Source organism: Macaca nemestrina, chromosome 1 (assembly GCF_043159975.1).
Source record: "Macaca nemestrina isolate mMacNem1 chromosome 1, mMacNem.hap1, whole genome shotgun sequence".
NCBI lineage: Eukaryota > Metazoa > Chordata > Mammalia > Primates > Cercopithecidae > Macaca > Macaca nemestrina.
In genome coordinates, this window is record NC_092125.1 from 202727185 (window position 1) to 202752438 (window position 25254).

A 25254-nucleotide genomic window follows, 5' to 3' on the forward strand; every position below is an offset into this window, starting at 1 on the left:
GAAGCCTGTCTAGTCACGGAACCTGGTTGGACACAGCTGTTATTTGCCAAGCACGGCTGAGAAAATTTCCTGCTGTTCTGCCGGGCACTGTGGCTCACACCTGTAATCCCAGCACTTTGGGAGGCCAAGGCAGGGGGATCGCTTGAGCCCAGGAGTTTGAGACCAGCCTGGGCAACATGGTGAAACCCTGTCTCTACAAAAAATTCAAAAATTAGCCAGACATGGTGGTACATGCCTGTAGTCCCAGCTCCTCGTGAGGCTGAGGTGGGAAGATCAAATGAGCCTGGGAGGTCAAGGCTGCACTGAGTTGTGATCCAGCCATTGCACTCCAGCCTGGGCGACAGAGCGAGAACCTGTCTCAAAAAAAGAAAAAGAAAAAAAGTTCCCACCGTTATCTTAGCTTATTGATCCAAGTGAAAACCTCAGCACACATAGTATATTCAACTGTGGGAATATCCTGTGTCTTTTAAAATACAAAGTGGTATCCTGCAGAATGGGTGGAAGAGGGAGACCTGTGAAGAGACCCATCTTTTTTTTTTTTTTAAAGCAGAGTTTTGCTGTTGTCACCCAGGCTGAAATGCAGTGGTGCCATCTCGGCTCAGTGCAACCTCCGCCTCCTGTGTTCAAGTGATTTCTCCTGCCTCAGCCTCCTGAGTAGCTGGGACTACAGGTGCCCGCCACCACATCCAGCTAATTTTTTGTATTTTTGGTAGAGACAGGGTTTCATCATGTTGGCCAGGCTGGTCTCAAACTCCTGACCTCAGGTGATACACCCGACTCAGCCTCCCAAAGTGCAGGGATTGCAGGTGTGAGCCACCACACCCGGCCAAAGAGACCCATCTTAAAGTCCAGAGAGAAGACACAACTGGCTTCATGGACATGCTACCTCTGCAGTCACACAGGACCCTGCCTGTTTTGTTTTTTGTTCTTTGTTTTTTTGAAACAGTTTCACTCTGTCACCCAGGCTGGAGTGTAGTGGCACAATCTCAGCTCACTGCAACCTCCACCTCCTGGGTTCAAGCAATTCTCATGCCTCAACCTCCTGAGTAGCTGGGATTGCAGGTGCATGTCACCATGCCCAGCTAATTTTTGTATTTTTTTTTAATTTTTATTTTTTATTTTTTGTTTTGTTTTGTTTTTTTTGAGATGGAGTCTCGCTCTGTCGCCCAGGCTGGAGTGCAGTGGCCGGATCTCAGCTCACTGCAAGCTCCGCCTCCCGGGTTCACGCCATTCTCCTGCCTCAGCCTCCCTTGTAGCTGGGACTGCAGGCGCCCGCCACCTTGCCTGGCTAGTTTTTTGTATTTTTTAGTAGAGATGGGGTTTCACCTTGTTAGCCAGGATGGTCTCGATCTCCTGACCTTGTGATCCACCCGTCTCAGACTCCCAAAGTGCTGGGATTACAGGCTTGAGCCACCGTGCCCCGCCTAATTTTTATTTTTTGAGATGGAGTCTCACTCTGTCACCAGGCTTGAGTGCAATGGGGTGATCTCAGCTCACTGCAATCTCCGTGTCCTGGGTTCAAGTGATTCCCCTGCCTCAACCTCCCCAATAGTTGGGATTACTGGCATGCACCACCATGCCTGGCTAATTTTTTGTATTTTAGTACAGACAGGGTTTCACCATGTTGGACAGGATGATCTTGATCTCTTGACCTCATGATCTGCCCGCCTTGGCCTCCCAAAGTGCTGGGATTACAGGTGTAAACCACCGCGCCTGGCCTAATTTTTGTATTTTTAGTAGAGATGGGGTTTTGCCATGTTGGCTAGGTTGATCTTGAACTCCTGACATTAAGTGATCTGCCCACCTCGGCCTCCCAAAGTCCTGGGATTATAGGGTAAGCCACAGCGCCCGGCGCCCTGCATGTTCTTGATTTCATGCTCTGCTGTGTTGCCATCTTGAAATACTTATTTATTTATGTATTTATTTAGATGAAGTTTTGCCCTTGTTGCCCAGGCTGGAGTGCAGTGGCGCGATCTCAGCTCACCGCAACCTCTGCCTTCTAGGTTCAAGCGATTCTCCCACTTCAGCCTCCCGAGTAACTGGCAATTACAGGCATATGCCACCAGGCCTGGCTAATTTTTTTTTGTATGTTTAATAGAGACAGGGTTTTTCCATGTTGGTCAGGCTGGTCTTGAACACCTGACCTCGTGATCCGCCTGTCTCGGCCTCCCAAAGTGCTGGGATTACAGGCATGAGCCACTGCGTCTGGCCAAAATTCTTAAATTTTTTTTGTCTTTTTTTTTTTTTTTTTTTCCTTTTTGTGGAGAACGGGGTCTCGCTGTACTACCCAGGCAGGTCTCGAACTCCTGGGCTCAAGCTATCCTCCCGTCTCTGCCTCCCTGAGAGCTGGGATTACAGGCGTGAGCCACCACGCCCGGCGAAATTCTTAATTTTTAAACAAGAAGTCCTGCATCTTCATTTTGCACTGGGCCCCCCAAACTATATAGCCAGTCCTGGAAGAAAACAGTGACACATTTATTTGCATGCTTACTATGTGAGCAGCAAACAAGTGACAACTGGAACTGGGACCCAGGCCGTTTGGGTCCAAAACCATGGGTCCTAACCTACATCTTACCGTACTTCCTGTCTCTTGAATCAAGAGGGCTGGTGAGAGTGGAGAGGAAGGGAAAGAATAAGAACCTTCTGTTTCTCCCACCAGAACACTCTTCACGCCCCTGCCTCGCCTTCCTTCCTATTGTCCTGTCAGTATCAGTGTCATTTCCTCAAAGAGGTGTTTCCTGGTCCCCAAACCTAAATTATGCCCCTCTCATTCTCTCTTTTCTCCCTTAGTATTTTATTTATTTGTGTATTTATTATTTTTTTAGACAGAGTTTCACTTTTGTCGCCCAGGCTAGAGTGCAATAGCATGGTCTTGGCTCACTGCAACCTCCGCCTCCCAGGTTCAAGCGATTCTCCTGCCTCAACCTCCTGAGTAGCTGGGATTACAGGTGCCTGGATAATTTTTGTATTCTAGTAGAGACGGAGTTTCACCACGTTGGCCAGGCTGGTCTCGAACTCCTGACTTCGGGTGATCCACTCACTTTTGGGAGGCCGATCTCCACTCAGGTGGAGGTTGCAGTGAGCTGATTCGGCCTCCCAAAGTGCTGAAATTACAGGTGTGAGCCACCGTGCCCGTCTCTTCTGTAATATTCTTTAGAGCATCAGAACTTTGTGTACTTATTTGTATATTTCCTTGTTTTAATGACAATCCCTCACTAAACTGTGTGCTCAATGAGGGCAGAAATTTTGTTGGGTTTTATTCCCTTACCCCAGCAGAGAACTTGGCACATAGTGGGTATTTCATAAATGTTAGTTGGAAAGTACAGTTTATAGAATGTAATGACAGATCAGATGAAATTGTAGGGAAGCCTGGAGGATGACCTAGGAAATTCCACTTGGGTGATGCTAATTGCCGAGGTGAATATAGGAAGTTAGGAGTGGGACAGGAATGATTATGTGGATTTGAGATGTGTCCAGTTCAATGGCTTTTGGGGGTGGCTTGGAGAAGGCAATATTCTGCTGGGAAACTTCTGACTCTCTCCTTACTCCAGCCCAGGGTAGGGGCTCCCTACCTCCTCCTGGGCAGATCTGTGCCATCACTGGCGTGCTCTTGGGAGCTTATCTGTTCCCTAGGCAGTGAAGCTCTACGGGATCTGGAACAGTGCTGCAGGTCTCATCTCTGGCTCGCAGGGCCCCCAGGAGTGTGTATGCAGTCAGGGCTCAATAAATGCCAGTAGAAGGAAAGAGGGAAGGTGGAAAATGTGGCCAGGCACTCAGGGGAGAGGCTGGGGTGAGGAGCAGATCTGGGAACGGAAATAGAACTGGAAGTCCAAGTTGGAACCCTGGAGCCCTAGAGACAGGGTGGACAGAAAAGTGCTCCAAGCCAGAAGGCCAGGCACAGGGCTAAACGCTTTATTCACAGGACTGCATTTCCTCTTCATATCTACACTAAGGAGGCATAATCATTCCTACTTTGTTCACGAGAAAACAGGTCCAGAGAGGTGACATGATTTGCCCAAGGTCACACAGCGAGTGAGCAGCAACCTCTGGATTTGACTCAGGACTGTCCTCCCCTAAGCCCGCACGCACTCTTCCACTTCACTCCCTGCCTCTCCAACCCTCCACCTCCCTATCCCTCTCCCCTCCCCTCCCGCGGCTGCCCCGCCCCACCCCTCCAGTGCCGTCCCCCACCACCCCCACCCCCTCCCAGTCTGTGGCGGTGGCTGAGCCACGTGGTGGGGCAGGGAAGCAGCGGCCGACGAGAGCCCGGGCGGCTGCCCCAGCTGGGCAGTGCTGCTCTGCGCTGCGCCGCGCTCGGGCCCCGCTCTCCTTTCTCGGCGCTCCCCGCCAGCCGCCCCGGGGCAAGAGGCGCGCCTGACAGACTGCCCGCCAGACAAAGGAGGCGCGGCTCGGCGGAGCCAGCGCGCGGGCGGACGGACCATGGACTCGGAGCGCGGGCGGCCGGCCCCAGCCCTGGGGACCCGACACTCCCGGGCCCGGCCCTAGGCTCCCGGCCCCGCCGCCCGGCGCGCCCAGCTGGGAGGACGCGGAGCCCGCGCGGCGCGAGCAGGCGGCGGCCGCGGAGCAAGAGGGGCGCCGCGGCGGGCGGCCCGCGCAGCCCCCGGAGCCATGGGCAAGTGCAGCGGGCGCTGCACGCTGGTCGCCTTCTGCTGCCTGCAGCTGGTAAGCGCCGCGCGCCCAGGCAGTTGGGGCAGGGTGGGGCGCGGCGGGGCGCGGTCCCAGGGCGTGCGGGTGGGGTTGCGTGTGTCTCTGTGTGTGTGTCTGGTGCGTGTGCCCGGGCGGGGGGTGGTCTGGAGTCTCAGAGCGGTCGGGTGGAGCCTGCTCCCGCTGGCCGGGCTGTCTCTTTGTGTGCGCTTCTCGCTGCTGTGCCCGGCGCTCCTCGGGTCCCTAAGTGCGTCCTGTGCGCGAGTCCCCGGCCCGCCCGCACTGTACAAGTGGCCCCCTGTTGGGGGATGCACTGTGGGACTGTGGCTCTCTGGGACTGGGGGTGTGTCTGAGGCTGATCTGTGGATCTGTTGAAGTCCTGCTGTGTGTTTCCCTCTAGATCCCTCGTTTGCATGGGTCTCTCCCTTCCTCTGGGTCTCTGCCTCTGATCACCAACCCTATGTGAGCGTTTCTCACAAAGTCTCTGCTCCCGCGTGTATCTCTCTGGGCTTCTCTTTGGTGTGTCTCTAGATCGCTGACCATTTCTGGTCCATGTTCATCTGTGTTCTGGGATCTTAGACTCCAAGAACTCTCCAATCCTTTGTGCTGTTTCTGCCTCCCTTCACCTTCCTGACCAGGCGGTCCTGGGAATGGAGAGCCACCTCCCTGGAGAGGGTCACCAGGAGCTGTCAGATCCTGGGCCAGCCTGACCCAGCCTGGACCACACTTCCTGCTTTGGTCTGGCCACTGTGGCCATGGGGGTTCCATCAGTCATCAGTTCCACCCACCAGAGCAACTCCTCTGCCGGGGACAGCATCAGGGGGGTGGGGGCACTTGGGTGCTCCAGGGAGGACCAGAATATCGGAGGACACTGTGCCTAGCCCCAGCGTAGGGAACTCGGGTTCTTGTCTCAGGGAGCAGTGACTGTAGTGGACTAGAAGAAACAGCCTTGCCCTTCAAATCAGGCCCTGGCAGGGGAATTTGGGAGGGTGGTTACGGAGAGGCAGGGGTCTCCTACCTACCCTAGAGCTGAGGTTGAACAACTAGGGAGGTCGAAGCTGTGCTTCTTCTCTAGGCAGAGGTGCATGGGGACCTCCATCGCCGAACCCAGGTCTGAGAGTGAGCATGGAGCAGCCTGAGCCCCCCTCATGCTGGACTGCTTGTTCTGGGTTTCCACTCTTGCCTGCATCCATCACACCCTCCCCACCACAGGAGCCAATGATAATGTAGAGTGAAGCTTTGAGCCTGGACATGCAGACCTCATTCGTCTTGCTTCTCTCTTCCTGGGGACACCAGCTTCAAACATGCCATCTACAGACCTGGCCTGGGCAGTGGTAGAAACAGCCCTAGCTCTGGAGATTGTAGCCCTGCTTCCAGCTGTGGGAGACTGGACAAGTGACTTCCCCGCACTGGCCAGCCTCAGTCTTCCTATCTGTAAAATGATTATCCCTGAGGATTGCAGAGGGGATTAATTAAGATCAGGTGGAATGGAGACTCCAGAAGGGCAGAGATTGTCTGTTTTTCTTTATCTACTTTGAGGAACATGAAATGCCAAGAAATGTTTAAACCTCTCAGAGGATTCTTCTGTGTTTGTTAATTTTTAAATTTTAAACTAGGGTTTTTTTAATTAGAAAAGTAATATACATATATTGTAAACATAAATAAATAAATACATAAACAGGACAGAAGATAAAAGTAAGTTTTCTAGGCCAGGCACCGTGGCTCATGCCTGTAACCCCAGCACTTTGGGAGGGTGAGGTGGGCAGATCACCTGAGGTCAGGAGTTTGAGACCAGCCTGGCCAACTTGACGAAACCCCATCTCTGCTAAAAATACAAAAATTAGTCGGGTATGGTGGCACGCTCTGTAATGCCAGCTACTCGAGAGGCTGAGACACAAGAATCACTTGAACCCGGGAGGCGGAGGTTGCAGTGAGATGAGATCACGCCGCTGCACTCCAGCCTGGACAACAGAGTGAAACGGTGTCTCAAAAAAAAAGTTTTCTTCTCTCTGTAACTAGACCCCTCCCCAAAGGTGAACCTGTTAACAGTTTGTCCCGTGCTCATTCTCTGTTGGCAATGATAACAACGGTTAGCTTTGGAGAGCCCTTGACTAAGTGTCAGGTACTCTTGGAAGCACTTTTCCATGTATTAACTCATTTAATCATAACAGCCCTATGAAGTAACTTGTCCAGAATTCTACAGGAACTAGGATCCAGGCTTTGTTTTGGGGGTTTTGTTTTTGTTTTTGTTGGAGACATGGGCTCGCTCTGTCATCCAGGCCAGAGTGCAATGGTGCAATCATAGCTCACTACAGCCTCGACCTCCCAGTCTCAAACAATCCTCCCACCTCAGCCTCCCGAGTACCTGGGACTACAGGCGCATACCGCCATGCCTAGCTAATTTTTTTGTTTTTTAGAGACAGGTCTCCCTCTGTTGCCCAGGCTGGTCTCGAACTCCTGTGGTCAAGCCATCCTCCCACCTCAGCCTCCCAAGTGCTGGGATCATAGGCATGAGCCACCACATCCAGCCAGGATTCAGGCTTTGAATCCAGGCAGTTGGCCAGGTCCTCTGTTGCCTTCTTAATTATAAAATAGGTAGTCTGGCCCTGGTAAGTCTGGGGCCCCATGGGAGGAGCTCATGGCTCTAGAGAGAAATGAAGGTGGTAGACAGTCTCTCCCTCCCACTTCCCTTCCTCCGTGGTTCTCCCTTGCTAAGCTAACCCCACTCTTCCACTTAGAGGATCTCACCAGCACTAGAGGCTTGAGTTAGATGAGACCTGGGTGGAATTCCGGTTCTCCCATGTCCCGGCTGGGTGGCGTTGGGCAGCTTGTGAAGGTTGCGCAAGATCATTTGCGGGAGGGACTTGAAAATTGCTCTCTTGGCTCTGTTGCACTATCTGGGCTGATTGCAGAGTGGGCCCTCCGGTTGTCACTAACCCCCAGGAGCCCCTAACTGCCTGACAGCTTCCATAATGTACCCCAGGAAGTTGGAATTCACCAGCCTGACGGGAGAAGGGAATCTTGGTTTTCTCATCCAAGGGACTGAGGAAAACATAGAGGCTGTTAAATATCTTTCAGCTGAAAACTTAGGAGGAACTGTGTCATTTTTCTTTTTCAAATGGAGTTTAATCGTTACAATGAATCAGGCCAATCTGAAACACTCTTCCTCAGTTGGGATAGATGTGATTTGGAGCAGGTAGAGACTCTGCCTTTCAGATGGGTAAGTGTAGGATAGTAGTTAAGGCTCTGTCGTTTGACAGGACAGACATGGCTTCTAGTTCTGGTTCTGTCACTTCCTGGCTGTGCAATTTTGGGCAAGTTACTTACCCTTTCTGAGCCATAGTTTTGTCATCTGCTAAATAGAGAGAATATAAAACAGTTCCTAATCCTTAGGGTTGTTGTGAGGATTCAATCCACGTAATGAATTTAGTACTGTGCCAGGTACAGAGTGAGTACTCATTAAACTGTAGCTTATTGTTATTATCTTAATGATTCGTATCATGGGATGTGTCTGTGGTATTGTAGCCCAAACGTATCCAGGTGGCCCCCTGCACTGTCCTTTGTGGACTATCCTTTGTGGGAAGTAGCAGGTAGTTGGACACTGAGCTGAGAGGCAAAAGACCTGGATTCAAGCCCGGCTCTGCTTCTGACATCCTGCGGTTTTGCACAAGTCTCTTCCCCACTCTAGGCTTTGGTTTTTCCATCTGTAAAATGGTAGGAATTATTGGTCTGGCTCGCTGGGATCCTGCCAGCTCTACTTGTCAGGAACTCAGGGTGATGCCTGGACTGTCATGTTTTGTTTATTTATTTTTTATTTTTTAGAGATAGGAGTCTCGCTGTGTTGTCCAGGCTGGAGTGCAGTGGCAATCATAACCCACTGCAGCCTCAAATTCCGGAGGTTAAGTGATCCTCCCACCTCAGCCTCTCAAATAGCTGCAGCCTCAAATTCCTCAGCTTAAGTGATCCTCCCACCTCAGCCTCTCAGATAGCTGGGACTACAATGCATGTCACCATACCCGGCTTTGGCATGGCAGCTTTGTTGCATCTTGGTCTGGTTCCTTTCTGTACAACATCTTGGGTCCCTTGCTTTCCAGAATTCTTTTTGGTGTATCATCTTGACAACATTATTAACATATTCACCCTTTAATTTTTAATCTTGTGCCTTTTCTCTCTCCTGTCCAAACCCAGCTCTGCCTAGTTCACCTCCTTCCTGAAACCTTACAGGCCACTCTGTTCTTCCTGCAAGGGGATGAACTAGTGAGATTTGCCCAGGGAATCACCATCAATTTCTTCATCATCATCATTATCGTTCCCATGTCAGGAGTCCTGTGCTAAGCACTTTATATGCATTACCTCGTTTAACCAAATGAGCATACATATGTAAAGTGCTTGGCGAAGTGCCTGGGACATGTTAAACGGTCAATAAACGTTAGCTCTTTTACTGTTTTCATCCTTCTTATTGCAGTTCCACACAGTGCGATAGATGTGTTTATTATCCCGTTTTTCAGGTGAGGAAATTGAGGTTCGAAGGGGTGTGACGTTTGCCCAAGCTCACTAAGCTAGTCAGTGACAGAACCAAGATATGAGGACTCTTCTGCCTGAACAGAGAGCCATCCTGTCAGTTCCGTGCTACTCTGCTGCTCACGTTTAACCAGTGCAGACACTTGGACCAGACAGGTCCAAGCCTCAGTTTCCTCATCTGAAGATGAAAATGATCATATTTCAGTAAGCTCATGCGTAGTGCCTGCACTGTGAGCCAGTGAGTACCCAATAATAGATCACTGCCATGGTTGCTTCTGTGCCAGCTCTGTGTGACCTTGGACACATGCATTCACTCCTCTGGCTGCAGTTTCTTCCTTTGTAAAAGAGAAAGAGTCGTCCCTACCTCACAGAGGTGTAGAAAGTGCTTCCTTGGCTGGGTGCCAGACACATAGTAGGTACTCAGAAAAATGTTGGTTTCATTCTTTTCCCTTCTAGAAAGCTCTTTGCTTTCTGGAAGGTGGGGGCGGGGAGCGGGATGTAGCTTCCAGCTGAGCTGCGAGTAATGGTGTGAAACATGGTCAACCTGATTGATGTAGTTATTAGCAATAGTGATGGCGAAGACCAGAGGGAGATGGGCTCCAGCAGGGGCCTGCGCTCTGGAGCAGCTGCAGCTGCAAGCTCATGGCTTCCTTGGGAGGGTCTGGCTCTGCTTTGGGTGCCTGAGGTCCTTGGGCCAAGTATCAGAGTCAGGAGCATGAAATTATGCAGGCCACTGGCCCCTTCTGTTCCTCAAACCCCTTTGTACAGAGTTGGCAGGGGTGATCAACTCCCTTTTGTGAATGAACAGAGTGAGGCCAAACTGCCCTCAAGGCCCTTATAAGATGGGCGGAGCAAGGTAGAATGGAGAAGAGGGCCTCCAGGGGACCTGGGGATGGCCCTGGTTCTGCTCCTTTGTAAGGGTAGGTGAGTGGATGTTTTTTAAATAAGCAACCCATAATTGGCAGCTTCTCTGAGATCTGGCACAGGGGCTAGGAGCACTACATCTGGGATCAGGCCTTGCTTTGTGACTCCCAGGAAGTCCCGCACCCTCTCTGAGCCTCTGCCTTCTTACTTACAAAGTAGTCCGAACAACAGCTTCTACCCCAGGAGCCCATGGCAGTTTGGAGAATTTGCAGGCTGATGCTGGGATAACCAAGTACGGTCCCTGGCCTAGGAAAGTGCTCTCCAGGGCTAGCTATTATTTGCCTTGAGACTTGGACAAGTCACATCAGCCCCATCTCTGCCTGTATTAGAGGATTTCGTGAGCAGGGTCACTCCCGCAAACACTCCAGCTCTTCTTTATATGGAAAATACGGGGCTGAGTGGGAAATTAAAATGATGAGAATTTCTTTTTGTTTGGTGTCTGTTATGAGCCAGGCATTGTACTAGGCATTTTATATATGTCTCTTGCTACTGTGTGGCTTATCCATGGCCACATAAATGGTAGGTACAGAATGAGTATTCAGACTCAGATCTGGGACTCCACAGCTTCTTCCTGCGTGCCCCATTGCCCCCTGCTAGTATTGTGGGATGCTGGAGTGGAAGCAGGTGGAGAAATCCAAACCTTTCCTCAGCCACAGGGCTTGTTACCAGATGCCAGATCTAACTGCTTACACAGATGCCCCCTCTCCCCATTCTACCGATCCCCAAGCTCTGTGCCGGACTTAAAAGAGCTGTGATGCATGGCTGGGTGCAGTGGCTCACACCTGTAATCCCAGCACTCTGGGAGGCGGAGGTGGGTGGATCACCTGAGGTCGGGGGTTCGAGACCAGCCTGACCCACATGGTGAAACCCTGTCTCACTAAAAATACAAAACTAGCCAGGCATGGTAGCTCATGCCTGTAATCCCAGCTAGTCAGGAGGCTGAAGCAGGAGAATTGCTTGAACCCAGGAGGCAGAGGTTGTGGTGAGCTGAGATCATGCCATGGCACTCCAGCCTGGCAAAAAAAGAAAAAAAAAAGTAAAAAATTAGCTGGGCACGGTAGCGTGCACCTGCCATCCCAGCTACCGAAGCAGAGGGGAGGATTGCTTTTGCCCCAGAGGTTGAGGCTGCAGTGAGCCATGATTGTACCACTGCACGATAGCCTGGGCAACACAGTGAGACCCTATCTCAAAAAAAGTAATAAAAATAATAATAAAAAAAATAAGCTAGTTCCAGCCAGGCACAGAGAGACAACTTCAGATGTTCTTACTTATTTGTGTGAGCTGAACGTTAAAATAATTGAACTCATGGAAGTAGAGAGTAGAATGAGGAGGCTGGGTACGGTGGGTCATGCCTATAATCCCAGCACTTTGGGAGGCCAAGGTGGGTGGATTGCTTGAGCTCAGGAGTTGGAGACCAGCGTGGGTAACATGGCAAGACCCTACCTCTATTTAAAAAAAAAAAATCTTAAAAAAAAAAAGAAAAAAGTAGAATAAGGATTACCAGAGGCTGGGAAAAGTAGTGGGGGAGTGGGGAGGTTGTCTAAAAACATAGTTAGATAGGATGAATAAATCTAGTATTTGATAGCACAACAGTGTGACTACAGTCAATGAAATTTATTGTACATTTAAAAATAACTAGACGGGCTCAGTGGCTCACACCTGTAATCCCAGCACTCTGGGAGGCCGAGGTGGGTGGATCACTTGAGGTCAGGGGTTTGAGACCAGCCTGGCCAACATGGTGAAACCCCATCTCTACTAAAAATACAAAAACTTAGCTGGGCATGGTGGCGGGCACCTGTAATCCCAGCTACTCAAGAGGCTGAGACAGGAGAATCATTGGAACCCAGGAGGCGGAGGTGGCAGTGAGCCGAGATCGTGCCACTATACTCCAGCCTGGGCAACAAGAACAAAACTCTGTCTCAAAAAATAATAATAATAAATAAATAAATAAAAATAAAAATAACCCAAAGAGTATGATTGGATTATTTGTAACACAAAGAAAGGATAAACGCTTGATTTACCCTGATGTGACTATTGCACAGTGGATGCCTGTATCAAAATATCTCATATGCCCCATAAATATATATACCTACTATGTACCCACAAAAATTAAAAATTAAACACTAGATCCAGGCCATGGGGGTGGAGCTGGCTTTAGGCCTAGGAAGCCACGTCCCAGTGCTTTGCCTGCCTTTCCCTGCCCTGGCCTGGAGAGGGATGTTGACTGATTCCGAGACAAGGGAGAGCTTCGGACAGCAAAGCAAACTTCCCCCAGAGGTGCTGAATGAGCACTAAGGTTTCAGAGAGCTGTTAACTGTGGCTGCAGGTTCTCCTGATTTACATTGGCCTCCTGGCCCCTCTCAAAGCAGCTGACAAATCCAGAGACAAGGAGGTGGACTGGGAACTGGGAAGAACCCGGGCTTTGGGGTCAGGCTGGGATGTGAGTTCCAGCTTTGCCTCTTTGTAGCTGGATGACCTTGGGCAGGAAGACACCTAACCTGTCTGAGCTTCCACTTGCACTTCTCTCAATCAGGATGATAATCATCTGCTTCAGAGAGTTGTTGGGAGGCTCCTTTGAAATAAAACGTGCAGAGTGGGAGCTCACAAAGAGGGCACACTCTTGAATACCCAGGAAATGAGGCTGCAGGTTCTGCAAATCCGAGTACTGTGGGGTAGGAAATGAGATGACTCCCCTTTCTCAACGAGTGAAAGGCTCAAGCTGGAGCCGCGGTTCTTCTCCATCTGTGTGGTCTTGGCATTGCTGGACTGTGGACTTCTCTTCTGTAAAATGGGCATCATAATAGCACCCCCCTCACAGGACTGTAAAGAGGACAACCTGAGATAATGTAGGGAGAGCCATGGGCACAGGCTGCCACTCACTAAGAAGGATTCCAAGACGAAGGCGTGGCCTCTCTGGGCCTCTCTCCCGCTCTGTATGGGGAAAAGGTTGGACTCATCATCTTAAAGGACCCTTCCAGCTCTGAGTCAGCAGTGAGCTCCCTCTCTTCGCAGGTGGAGGTCAGAGGTGCTGCCTGGCCCACCTTGTTGCAGGCGGTGGTGACTGACGGGGTTATCAGGGCCTGGGGACAGGAGGAGACGTCTGCCTCTGATGGCTTGCTTAAAACTTTACACCTGGGTGTCAGGTTGTCAGGGATTCTGGTGACCTCATCTTTCTTCTCTCTGTCTGTCTGGATGTCTGCACTGCTCCCACCCCAAATGCCCATGTAGCATATTTTGGTTGTAAGATCAAGTCTCAGACTACAGAGATGCAGAGCTGGGAGGCTTGCGGCCCATCACTCACCTCCAGCTCACTGCAGGTGAGCTTCTTGAACTACAGAAAGACTGATACTCTTGGGTTAGAGAGTGAGAACTGCCTCCAGCTAACTACCTGGAGTTGAATCCAGCAAATATTTATCAAGCACACACAAACTGCCAGGCATGATTCTAGGCGCTGAGTCACCTTAGGGTATGAAACATGCCCTCAACTGCAAGACAGAATCCCTGGGTTCTGGTACTCACTGCTGTGCAACTGTGAGTTGGGCCTGGCCTTCTCTGGGCCTCATTTATCACAGCCTATGAAGTGGGAAATGAGAGGAGAGGACTGAACTCTGTTAGCAGCTTTCAGACTCTCCAGAGGCTCTGCAAGGGTGGGGGCTGATAACCAGGTGGTGAGTTTCCTGTCCCAGGCAGTGGAATTTATGTGTGGCCAGGCGTGGTGGTTCACACCTATAATCCCAGCACTTTGGGAGGCTGAGACCGAAGGATGACTTCAGGCCAGGAGTTCAAGACCAGCCTGGGCAACATAGTAAGATCCCATCTCTACAATAATTTTTTTTTTTAATTAGCTGGGCATGGTGGTGCTTGCCTGTAGCCCTAGCTACGAGGTGGCTGTGGTAGGACGATCACTTGAGCCCAGGAGGTCAAGTGTGCAGTGAGCCAAGATCATACCGCTGCACTCCAACCTGGGCAAGTGAGCAAGACCTGTCTGGAAGGAAGGAAGGAAGGAAGGAAGGAAGGAAGGAAGGAAGGAAGGAAGGAAGGGAGGAAGAGAGGGAGGGAGGGAGGGGGGGAGGGAGGGAGGGAGAGGGGGAGGGAGGGAGGGAGGGGGGGGAGGGAGGGAGGGAAAGAATTTATGTGTAGGTTGGATGACAGCTTGGACATGTAATGGATCTAGTGATGACCCAGATCCCTTGGAACCACTCGATGCTGGTTCTAGGTCCTGAGAGGACAGTGCTAACAGCACACAATGATATCTATAATTATGAACATTTCTGTGAGCTTACCATGTCCCCTCTCCTTAGCATACTCCTTCCCACCCCCCTACCTCTAATCACAGGGCCTGGTGAGCTCCTGGTACAGGCAGTAGGGGAAATGGAAGTCTATAGGCATTTTATCCCTTGGCCTGCTCTGGCCACCCCTTGCCCTAGAAGGGCAAAAATTCTGAGATTTTCAAGGTAAGGATTGGTTCCTAAGCCTGTTTTTTTGGGGGAGGTGGGCATGTTCTGCAGCCCCAACCTGAACCAGAGATGTGGGTTTTCAATTACACAATTAAATGCACAATTAGGCATAATTACCAGTGCTCAGAGCCCGAGACTGCTCATAATAGGCGTGTAATCTACTGCAGCCTCTGTTTATACTACTCAGCGCACTCCCTAATGATGCCAGGATGCCTTCACACTGCACTGTTGCCATGGAGACAAGCCCGCCACCACCATGCAAAGCTGACAAATGGTGTTCTGGTCCTGGGCCTTTGGATTGTTTCTGAGGCTTCTAACAACCAGCACTGGAGTGGAGGGGCTGGCCGGGGGGCAGGAAGGTGGGGCAGCCCTCCCTGGTCTCTGACACACCCCGCTGATTCAGGCCAGTCTTGGAGCCACCAGGGAAGACAGGGGAGGAGAGCATCAGCCACCTCTCACCCCCAGAGTCCTCAGGCCATGAGCAGGATGGCCCGGGGCCATGAAAGGTCTTATGCTTATCCATTCACACATCTCACACTATCATGGAATCAAAGGTCTGGGCAGGGGGTACTGCCTACACCAGGTTTGTAGATAGGCCTGGCTCTGCTGTGAACTGGCTCTGTGACCTTGGGCAAGTCCTTGGCCCTCTTGGGGGCTCTGCTTCCCCATATATAAAATGGACTGCAGGGTCTCTGCACATGGCATAGTCTAATAGAGAAGATTTACTGAGCACTTATGACCCACCTCATTCTGCTGTAACTGCTTTACTTGGAGTGGCTCATTCATCCTCAAGACACCCTGTGGGGTGGGCACAGCTACTACCTCTATTTCACCGAAGCAGAATCTGAGGCGGAGGGCAGTCACATCCAGCAGTGCAGAGCTGGGATACAAACCCAGGTCTCGCCCTTAACCCCAGTGCCACATGGCTTCACACGTGCCACCTGAGGTCATCCTCACAACAGCCCTAGAGGTGGAACTTTGTCACACCCATTTCTGTTTCCTAGATGAGGACTCTGAGGCTCAAAGAACTGAAGTCACTTGGCCAAAGTCACGCAATGAGGCAGCAGCAGAGCAGAGTCTGGTCGATGCTGACAGCCAGGGTTCCTACCTTTGGCTTCTTAGTGGAACTCATAAAGGGGTAAAAAGATTTCCTTTGGCTGGGCACCATGGTTCACACCTGTAATCCTAGCAATTTGGGAGGCCAGGGTGGGCAGATCACTTGAGGCCAGGAGTTTGAGAACAGCCTGGCCAACATGATGAAATCCCGTCTCTACTAAAAATACAAAAATTAGCTGGATGTGGTGGTGTGCACCTGTAATCCCAGCTATTTGGGAGGCTGAGGCACAGGAATCACTTGAACCCGCGAGGCGGAGGTTGCAGTGAGTTGAGATTGCACCACTGCACTCCAGCCTGGGCAACAGAGCAAGACCATATCTCAAAAAAAAAAGATTTTCTTCAGCAAGCACAAGCCATGGAGCCCGGATATCCCCATCCGGCCTGGCCCCAGCCACCAAGGAGTCAAGGGTCCCAGGATCCCTCAGACCCGGCACTTCACTTTGATCTTGAAGGAAATTTTGGTCTAGTTCTTCCTCTATCAGTTCACCCCCACCTTGGTCACTAGAAGCAGGGCCTGGTTTTACACGATTTTTTTTTTTTGCTCCATTTCTCTGTAATTCAGCACATTATTATTTTTTTTTCAAGTAATGGTATGTTTTATTTTTTATTTTTATTTATTTTTTTTATTATTATACTTTACGTTCTAGGGTACATGTGCATAACATGCAGGTTTGTTACATATGTATACTTGTGCCATGTTGGTGTGCTGCACCCATCAACTCGTCAGCACCCATCAACTCGTCATTTACATCAGGTATAACTCCCAGTGCAATCCCTCCCCCCTCCCCGTGATAGGCCCTGGTGTGTGATGTTCCCCTTCCCGAGTCCAAGTGATCTCATTGTTCAGTTCCCATCTATGAGTGAGAACATGCGGTATTTGGTTTTCTGTTCTTGCGATAGTTTGCTGAGAATGATGGTTTCCAGCTGTATCCATGTCCCTACAAAGGACACAAACTCGTCCTTTTTTATGGCTGCATAGTATTCCATGGTGTATATGTGCCACATTTTCTTAATCCAGTCTATCACTGATGGACATTAGGGTTGATTCCAAGTCTTTGCTCTTGTGTATAGTGCCGCAATAAACATATGTGTGCATGTGTCTTTATAGCAGCATGATTTATAATCCTTTGGGTATATACCCAGTAATGGGATGGCTGGGTCTTCTGGTACTTCTAGTTCTAGATCCTTGAGGAATCGCCATACTGTTTTCCATAATGGTTGAACTAGTTTACAATCCCACCAACAGTGTAAAAGTGTTCCTATTTCTCCACATCCTCTCCAGCACCTGTTGTTTCCTGACTTTTTAATGATTGCCATTCTAACTGGTGTGAGATGGTATCTCATTGTGGTTTTGATTTGCATTTCCCTGATGGCCAGAGATGATGAGCATTTTTTCATGTGTCTGTTGGCTGTATGAGTGTCTTCTTTTGAGAAATGTCTGTTCATATCCTTTGCCCACTTTTTGATGGGGTTGTTTGTTTTTTTCTTGTAAATTTGTTTGAGTTCTTTGTAGGTTCTGGATATTAGCCCTTTGTCAGATGAGTAGATTGCAAAAATTTTCTCCCATTCTGTAGGTTGCCTGTTCACTCTGATGGTAGTTTCTTTTGCTGTGCAGAAGCTCTTTAGTTTAATTAGATCCCATTTGTCAATTTTGGCTTTTGTTGCCGTTGCTTTTGGTGTTTTAGACATGAAGTCCTTGCCCATGCCTATGTCCTGAATGGTATTACCTAGGTTTTCTTCTAGGGTTTTTATGGTATTAGGTCTAACATTTAAGTCTCTAATCCATCTTGAATTAATTTTCGTATAAGGAGTAAGGAAAGGATCCAGTTTCAGCTTTCTACTTATGGCTAGCCAATTTTCCCAGCACCATTTGTTAAATAAGGAATCCTTTCCCCATTTCTTGTTTTTCTCAGGTTTGTCAAAGATCAGATGGCTGTAGATGTGTGGTATTATTTCTGAGGACTCTGTTCTGTTCCATTGGTCTATATCTCTGTTTTGGTACCAGTATCATGCTGTTTTGGTTACTGTAGCCTTGTAGTATAGTTTGAAGTCAGGTAGCGTGATGCCTCCAGCTTTGTTCTTTTGACTTAAGATTGTCTTGGCAATGCGGGCTCTTTTTTGGTTCCATATGAACTTTAAAGCAGTTTTTTCCAATTCTGTGAAGAAACTCATTGGTAGCTTGATGGGGATGGCATTGAATCTATAAATTACCTTGGGCAGTATGGCCATTTTCATGATATTGATTCTTCCTATCCATGAGCATGGTATGTTCTTCCATTTGTTTGTGTCCTCTTTTATTTCACTGAGCAGTGGTTTGTAGTTCTCCTTGAAGAGGTCCTTTACATCCCTTGTAAGTTGGATTCCTAGGCATTTCATTCTCTTTGAAGCAATTGTGAATGGAAGTTCATTCATGATTTGGCTCTCTGTTTGTCTGTTACTGGTGTGTAAGAATGCTTGTGATTTTTGCAAATTTATTTTGTATCCTGAGACTTTGGTGAAGTTTATCGTTAGCTTAGGGATATTTTGGGCTGAGACAATGGGGTTTTCTAAATATACAATCATGTCATCTGCAAACAGGGACAATTTGACTTCTTCTTTTCCTAACTGAATACCCTTTATTTCTTTCTCCTGCCTGATTGCCCTAGCCAGAACTTCCAACACTATGTTGAATAAGAGTAGTGAGAGAGGGCATCCCTGTCTTGTGCCAGTTTTCAAAGGGAATTTTTCCAGTTTTTGCCCATTCAGTATGATATTGGCTGTGGGTTTGTCATAAATAGCTCTTATTATTTTGAAATACGTTCCATCAATACCGATTTTATTGAGCGTTTTTAGCATGAAGGGCTATTGAATTTTGTCAAAGGCCTTTTCTGCGTCTATTGAGATAATCATGTGGTTTTTGTCTTTGGTTCTGTTTATATGCTGGATTACGTTTATTGATTTGCGTATGTTGAACCAGCCTTGCATCCCAGGGATGAAGCCCACTTGATCATGGTGGATAAGCTTTTTGATGATTCAGCACATTATTTATAGATACCTACTATGTGCCAGCCCCTGGGAACACAGATGGATCAGACAGTGGGTTCAAATCCTGGCGCTTAACTTGGGATGCTGCACAAGTTGCTTGACCTCTCTATACCTTGGTTTCTTCATCTGTAATGAAGGCAACAGCCTGTTCCTTGCAGGGTTGTTGGCAATGTTAGCAGTAACAACTACCACTTATCAAACACTATGTGCCAGGCAGTCAGCACATATATCTTATATTCCCTGGGTGAAACTTTATAATATAATCGGTCATTCCCATTTAACAGATGAAGCAACTTGAGGCTCAAGATGCATAAGTTAAGTGAGGTAAGTGGCAGAGCAGGCACCTGAATCCAGAGCCCTTGCTCTTCCCCACCCGGTGTCCCACCAGCATGGAGGTGGCAGTCACCCAAATGTGAATTTCTCCCGCCTCTTCCCTAGCGCCTCCAGCCAGCTTCTCCTGGAGGAGTGAGGTATTTGAATGGAGGGATAATCTGAGGGGGGCAGTGGCCACCTGAGAGGGGCATAGCCTAAGACTCTGTCTAGCTGAATGAGTCCCCTGCTGGACATCTGAAATTCTAGGTTTTCTGAGAAGGGACTCTCACACATCACCTCCACCTTCACACTATGTAGCTGGGGAAACTGAAGCCCAAAAATGGACTATGGTGGCTCACACCTGTAATCTCAACATTTTGGGAGGCCAAGGTGGGTGGATCACTTGAGGCCAGGAGTTCAAGACCAGCCTGGCCAAGAGTGCAAACCCCATCTCTACTGAAAATACAGAAATTAGCCAGGCATGTTGGTGGGTATCTATAGCTACTTGGGTGGGTGAGACGTGAGAATCACTTGAACCCAGGAGGCAGAGGTTGCAGTGAGCCGAGATTGCAGCACTGCACTCCAGCCTGGGCAACAGAGTAAGACTCTGTCTTAGAAAAAAAAAAGGCCGGGCGCGGTGGTTTACGCCCGTAATCCCAACACTTTGGGAGGCTGAGGCAGGCAGATCACCAGGTCAGAAGATCAAGATCATCCTGGCCAACATGGTGAAACCCCGTCTGTACTAAAAATACAAAAATTAGCCAGGCGTGGTGGCAGGCGCCTGTAGTCCCAGCTACTCGGGAGATTGAGGCAGGAGGATCGCTTGAAGCCAGGAGGCGGAGGTTGCAGTGAGCCGAGATCACACCACTGCACTCCAACCTGGCAACGAAGTGAGACTCCGTCTCCAAAAAAAAAAGAAATGGGCTATGGCTTGCTCAAGACCACAGTCTAAGTCAAGGGTATTTGATCCACAAATCTCTACATGCAGTGTCTGCTGGCTTCGGGTCCCACTCTCAACTCTACCCTTATCAGGTGGGCACTGCCCCCCTCAGGTTGCCCCTCCATCCAAATGCCTCATCCTCCAAGAAAAGCTGGCCACCCTCCAAGAGAGGAGGCACTAGGGAAGAGGCAGGAGGAACCCACATTTGTGTGACTGTCACCTCCATGCTGGTGGGACACCGGGTGGGGAAGAGCAAGGGCTCTGGATCCAGGTGCCTTCGCTGCCACTCACTGGCTCCGAGGCCCTGGGCAGGGCACTTACGCTTCATGAGCCCCAAGTTGCTTCATCTATTAGGAAACTTCTTGTTAACTTCCTTTTATCCCCCACCAGTCTGTTGGAGAGGGACCTTTGGGGGCTGTGGTATGTTTCTGTGTTTGTATGTACAGCTAGCTGGTCCCCAACTTACAGTGGTTCAACATAGTTTTTTGACTTACAATGGGTTTATTGGGGTGTGGAATGCATTTTCGATTTAGGATGGGTTGATTGGGACGTGGCCCTATCGCAAGTCAAGGAGCATCTGTGTTTGAAACTGCACGCTGCTGCATGCCCCAGCATTTGTGGGGGTGGACACTGGCACGTAGAGATTTGTGGATCAATAAACATCCCTTCCCGCTTCCTCTCTCTTCATTTATTCATGAACTCTGAACTCCTTGGCTACAGAGAAACTGCCTGGAAGAAAGCAATTAGAGCGTAATTAGAACCACTCCTATCATCGGCTCTCAGAGGGAGGGAAGGGAGGCTGCTGGGGCATCGGGGGAAGTCCCCAACCTCTGTAGCTGCCCATTCAGCTCCTACTTACCCTGTGGAGCTCAGCCTCCCCAGAGTCCTGGACACTGGAAACCGCTCTACAGGGAGATGCCTCATCCCTAGAGGCATTCAAGCAATTGATAAGGCTAGGGAGAAGAGCTGTTTGTCTTGCATACTGAGTTAGAGTAGATGATCTCCAAGTCCCTTCCTTGCTGAGCTTCTTGGGTGCTCCCTGCCAGGGACCGGGACAGGCATTGCAGGAAAACTAAAAAGTACAACATGGCTCCTGCTTTCTAGAAAACATTCGTTCAGCAGATTGTAGTGAATTAAGACTACAAGGACAATGGGAAATGCAAATTACCTGGAGGAAGCAATTTACCAGGCAGGGTTCCGTTCATTGCCAGGTGATTAATAGTAATAATAACAGTATCAGCAGTCGGCCGGGCATGGTGGCTCACGCCTGTAATCCCAGCACTTTGGGAGGCTGAGGCAGGCGGATCACGAGGTCAGAAGATCGAGACCATCCTGGCTAACATGGTGAAACCCCGTCTCTACTAAAAATACGAAAAATTAGCCAGGCGTGATGGCGGGCACCTGTAGTCCCAGCTACTCGGGAGGCTGAGGCAGGAGAATGGCGTGAACCCAGGAGGTGGAGCTTGCAGTGAGCTGAGATCGCACCACTGCACTCCATCCAGCCTGGGCAACAGAGGGAGACTCCGTCTCAAAAAAAAAAAGTACCAGCAGTCAAATGTTTATGGAACATTTCTTTTTTTTGAAATGTCTTGCTCCGTCTCCCAGGCTTGAGTGTAGTGGAGCAATCTCAGTTCGTGGCAACCTCAGCCTCCCGAGCAGTTGGGATTAGAAGCACCCGTCACCATGCCCAGCTAATATTTGTATTTTAGTAGAGATGGGATTTTGCCATGTTGGCCAGGCAGGTCTTGAACTCCTGACCTCAGGTGATCCGTCCGCCTTGGCCTCCCAAAGTGCTGGGATTACAGGCATTAGCCACCATGCCTGGCTGTTTATGGAGCATTTCTGATTCCAGAGCCACTGCTTTTCCCCAGCAAGTGTCCCAGCATCAAGAAGTAGCCGCCTGAGAGCAGGTGTTCCTCCCTCCCTGAGGAAAGGAGGACAAGACACAGGGAGGTGCCAGACACTATGCGTCTCACTTCAGATGCATTTCCTCAGTTGGTCCTGCAGTAACCCTAAGAGGTAGATACTATTATATGGATACTACCTCCCATGTACAGATGAGGAAACTGAGGCTCAGGGAGTGACAGAACCTGCCCAACATCACACAGTATTAGTTCAGGACTGTAACCCAGGCCTTTTGGATTCCAGACTCCTTGAACTTTGCACTCTACCAGGTTTGAGGGTGCAGTTTGCTCTCTCCTCCTTGCCCCTCTCCTGAGCTTCAGTTTGGGCCTCAGTTGTTCTGAGCTTCCTTATTGGGGAGCCTTGAAAAGCTGTTTAATATGGTCCTCTGCATCCATCTCCTGGTTGAAGGGGATGCATTGAGTCCTCCTCTTCCTCTTCCTCTCACCCTGCACCAGCTGAAGAAAGAATGGGAGAGCCCCACCACTGGTGACGGGTTACCACCCCCAGATGGGTCCATACCCTGCCTTGGCAAAGGAAAGTGAAGGTCTGGCAGATGACAGTCTCTGGCCTCTTGAGTGAAGGTCCCCATGGATGCAGAAGCCTGGGCTGTAGCCAAGGAGACAGCCCCCCCAGCCCTTAGGCTGTGACAAGGAGGGTGTAGCTTCATGATGGGAAGGGGAAGAAACTGCCTCCTGGGGCCCAAATGGACAGAGGAGGGGAGGATGGGCTAGATGGGGTCAGGGAGGAACTTAAGGGTTGGGATCAATGGTGGTCCCTCCAGGGAATGGGGGTGAGGTACCTGGGGACATCCAGGCTTCCTTCTTTCCCTACCTGAGGGGAGGTTGCCATGACAACCAGCTCCCCAACTTGAACCTCTGTAGGACTGTGCCCCCTTTATCTGAGTGACAGGTGGTCACCCTGGCAACAGGCCCTGTGCCCAGCAGGGGTCCCTGACTTCCCAGTAGCCACTTCCCTTTCACGTGTGAAGATACATTGTTCTGCAACCGCAGCAGCTTTGTCCAGCTGGAGGGAGACTCCATGTCAGGCCAGCTTTCTGATGTGGGTTTTTACCAGCCCCTCACCAGACTGCCCTGGACCCAGCCTGTGCAAGCGATCTTAATAAAGTGCAGTTCTGCCAGGCACAGTGGCTGACGCCTGTAATCCCAACACTTTGGGAGGCCGAGGCGAGTGGATCACCTATAGTCTGGCCAATATGGCAAAACCCTATCTCTACTAAAAATACAAAAATTAGCCAGGCGTGGTGGTGGGTGCCTGTAATTCCAGCTTCTCAGGAGGCTGAGGCAGGAGGATCGCTTGAACCCGGGAGGTAGAAGTTGCAGTGAGCCAAGATCGCACCACTGCACTCCAGTCTGGGTGACAGAGAGAGACTCTGTCTCAAAAACAAAAAAACAAAAAAAAGAGCGGTTCTGATACTGCCTTGCCTCTGTTTAAAGCCTACCCCGGGCCCTCATTGCCTTCACGATAAAGTCTAAAGCTGTGTTTCTCAAACTTTAGCGGGCATCAGAAGCACTTGGAGGGTTTGTTGAAATATGGATTTCCAGGCCGGGAGTGGTGGCTCATGCCTATAATCCCAGCACTTTGGGAGGCCGAGGTGGGTGGATCATGAGGTCAAGAGATTGAAACCATCTTGGCCAACATGGTGAAACCCTGTCTCTACTAAAAATACAAAAATTAGCTGGGCTTGGTGGCGCATGCCTGTAGTCCCAGCTACTTGGGAGGCTGAGGCAGGAGAATCGCTTGAATCCAGGAGTCGGATGTTGCAGTGAGCCGAGACTGCACCACTGCACTCCAGCCTGGCAACAGAGCGAGACTCCGTCTCAAAAAAAAAAAAAAAAAAAAAAAAAATATATATATATATATATATATATATATATATATATATATGGAGTTCCAGGCTTCACCCCCAGAGTTTCTGATTTAGGAGGTCTGGGATGGGGGCCAAGAATGTGCATCTCTAACAAGTTCCAACGTGATGCTGATGCTGCTAGTCCAGGGACCACACAATGAGAATTATTCATCTAGACCAGAGAGACACTGAAAGCCTGCCCAGGCTTGCCTGCTAAACTCACCACTTCCGTGTCCCTAAACTCAGGTCACATGGACCTAAACACCCTGGGTTGTTTCACACCTCAGAGCCTTTGCCATTTGCTGTGCCTGCCTCTCTGGAAGCTCTTTCCTTCTTTATCTCCTAGGCCTGCTAAACCATCATTTCCTCCTGGGAGCATCTCTGTACTCGCGCATCCTCACCACACTGACTTCTTCCTCTGGGCCCTGACACCTTGCCCCCTGCCTCCATCACAGCAGGTACTATGCTGTTGTAATTCTGCTGTATTTCCACATCAAATCCTTCTCCCTAGACTGGGAGCTCCTTGAGGCCTAGAAGTGTCCATTGAGTGTGGACATGGAGTGTGGTCCTCAGAAGGAACTCAGTGAATGTGTGATGCTTGAATGAACGAACCCCAAGAGCAGATGGAAGGCCCGGGTGAATAATCACAAATCACAAAGTTTCATAGTTTATCCAGGCAGTCAGATATTCACTGGATGCTTTTTTTTTTTTTTTTTTTTGGAGTCAGAGTCTCACTCTGTCACAAGGCTGGAGTGCAGTGGCACTATCTTGGCTAACTGCAACCTCTGTCTCCCAGGTTCAAGTGACTCTCCTGCCTCAGCCTCCCAAGTAGCTTGGATTATAGGTGCATGCCACCACCCCTGGCTAATTTTTATATTTTTAGTGGATACAGGGTTTTGCCGTGTTGGCCAGGTTGGTCTCAAACTCCTGACCTCAGGTGGTCCACTGGCCTCAGCTTCCCAAAGTGCTGGGATTACAGGCGCGAGCCACCACGCCCGGCCACTGTGTGCTTATTTTGCACTAGGGAGGTGCTGGGGATACAGTAGTATGGGAGGCAATGTCCCTGCCCATGTGGACTCAGATGCTATCAGTGATCATGTTGGGACACAGATGGTGAGCGTTATACAGGAAAAGAAGATCGAAAAGATCTGAATGTTACCAGGTGCGATGCCTCACGCCTGTAATCCCAGCACGTTGGGAGCCCAAGGTGGGCAGATCACCTGAGGTCAGGAGTTTGAGACTAGCCTGACCCACATGGAGAAACCCCGTCTCTACTAAAAAAAAAAAAATACAAAATTAGCCGGGTGTGGTGGCACATGTCTGTAATCCCAGCTACTCAGGAGGCTGAGGCACGAGAATTGCTTGAACCCAGGAGGCAGAGGTTGCGGCGAGCCAAGATTGCACCATTGCACTCCAGCCTGGGCAACAAGAGCAAAACTCCATCTCAAAAAAAAAAAAAAAAAAAAAAAAAATCTGAGTGTTCTGGAGCGGGTTTAGCAGCAGTGGCCAGGGTGGAGTTGCCT

The 25254-nt window shown here is 49.7% G+C and overlaps 1 protein-coding gene across 2 annotated transcripts in view; it reads left to right on the forward strand.

Annotated features, from left to right (window-relative positions):
- Positions 1 to 4234: 4234 nt before the first annotated feature.
- Positions 4235 to 25254, forward strand: part of LOC105494603 (sodium/potassium transporting ATPase interacting 1) — a 61476-nt gene continuing 40456 nt past the window's right edge. Inside the window, exon 1 of one of the 2 annotated variants that reach the window (XM_011763158.3) lies at positions 4235 to 4683. In XM_011763158.3, the coding sequence (XP_011761460.1) occupies positions 4630 to 4683 (54 nt within the window). In that variant the 5' untranslated portion in view covers positions 4235 to 4629. The remainder of the gene's footprint in view (positions 4684 to 25254) is intronic. The other variant, XM_011763159.3, reaches the window with a different exon arrangement.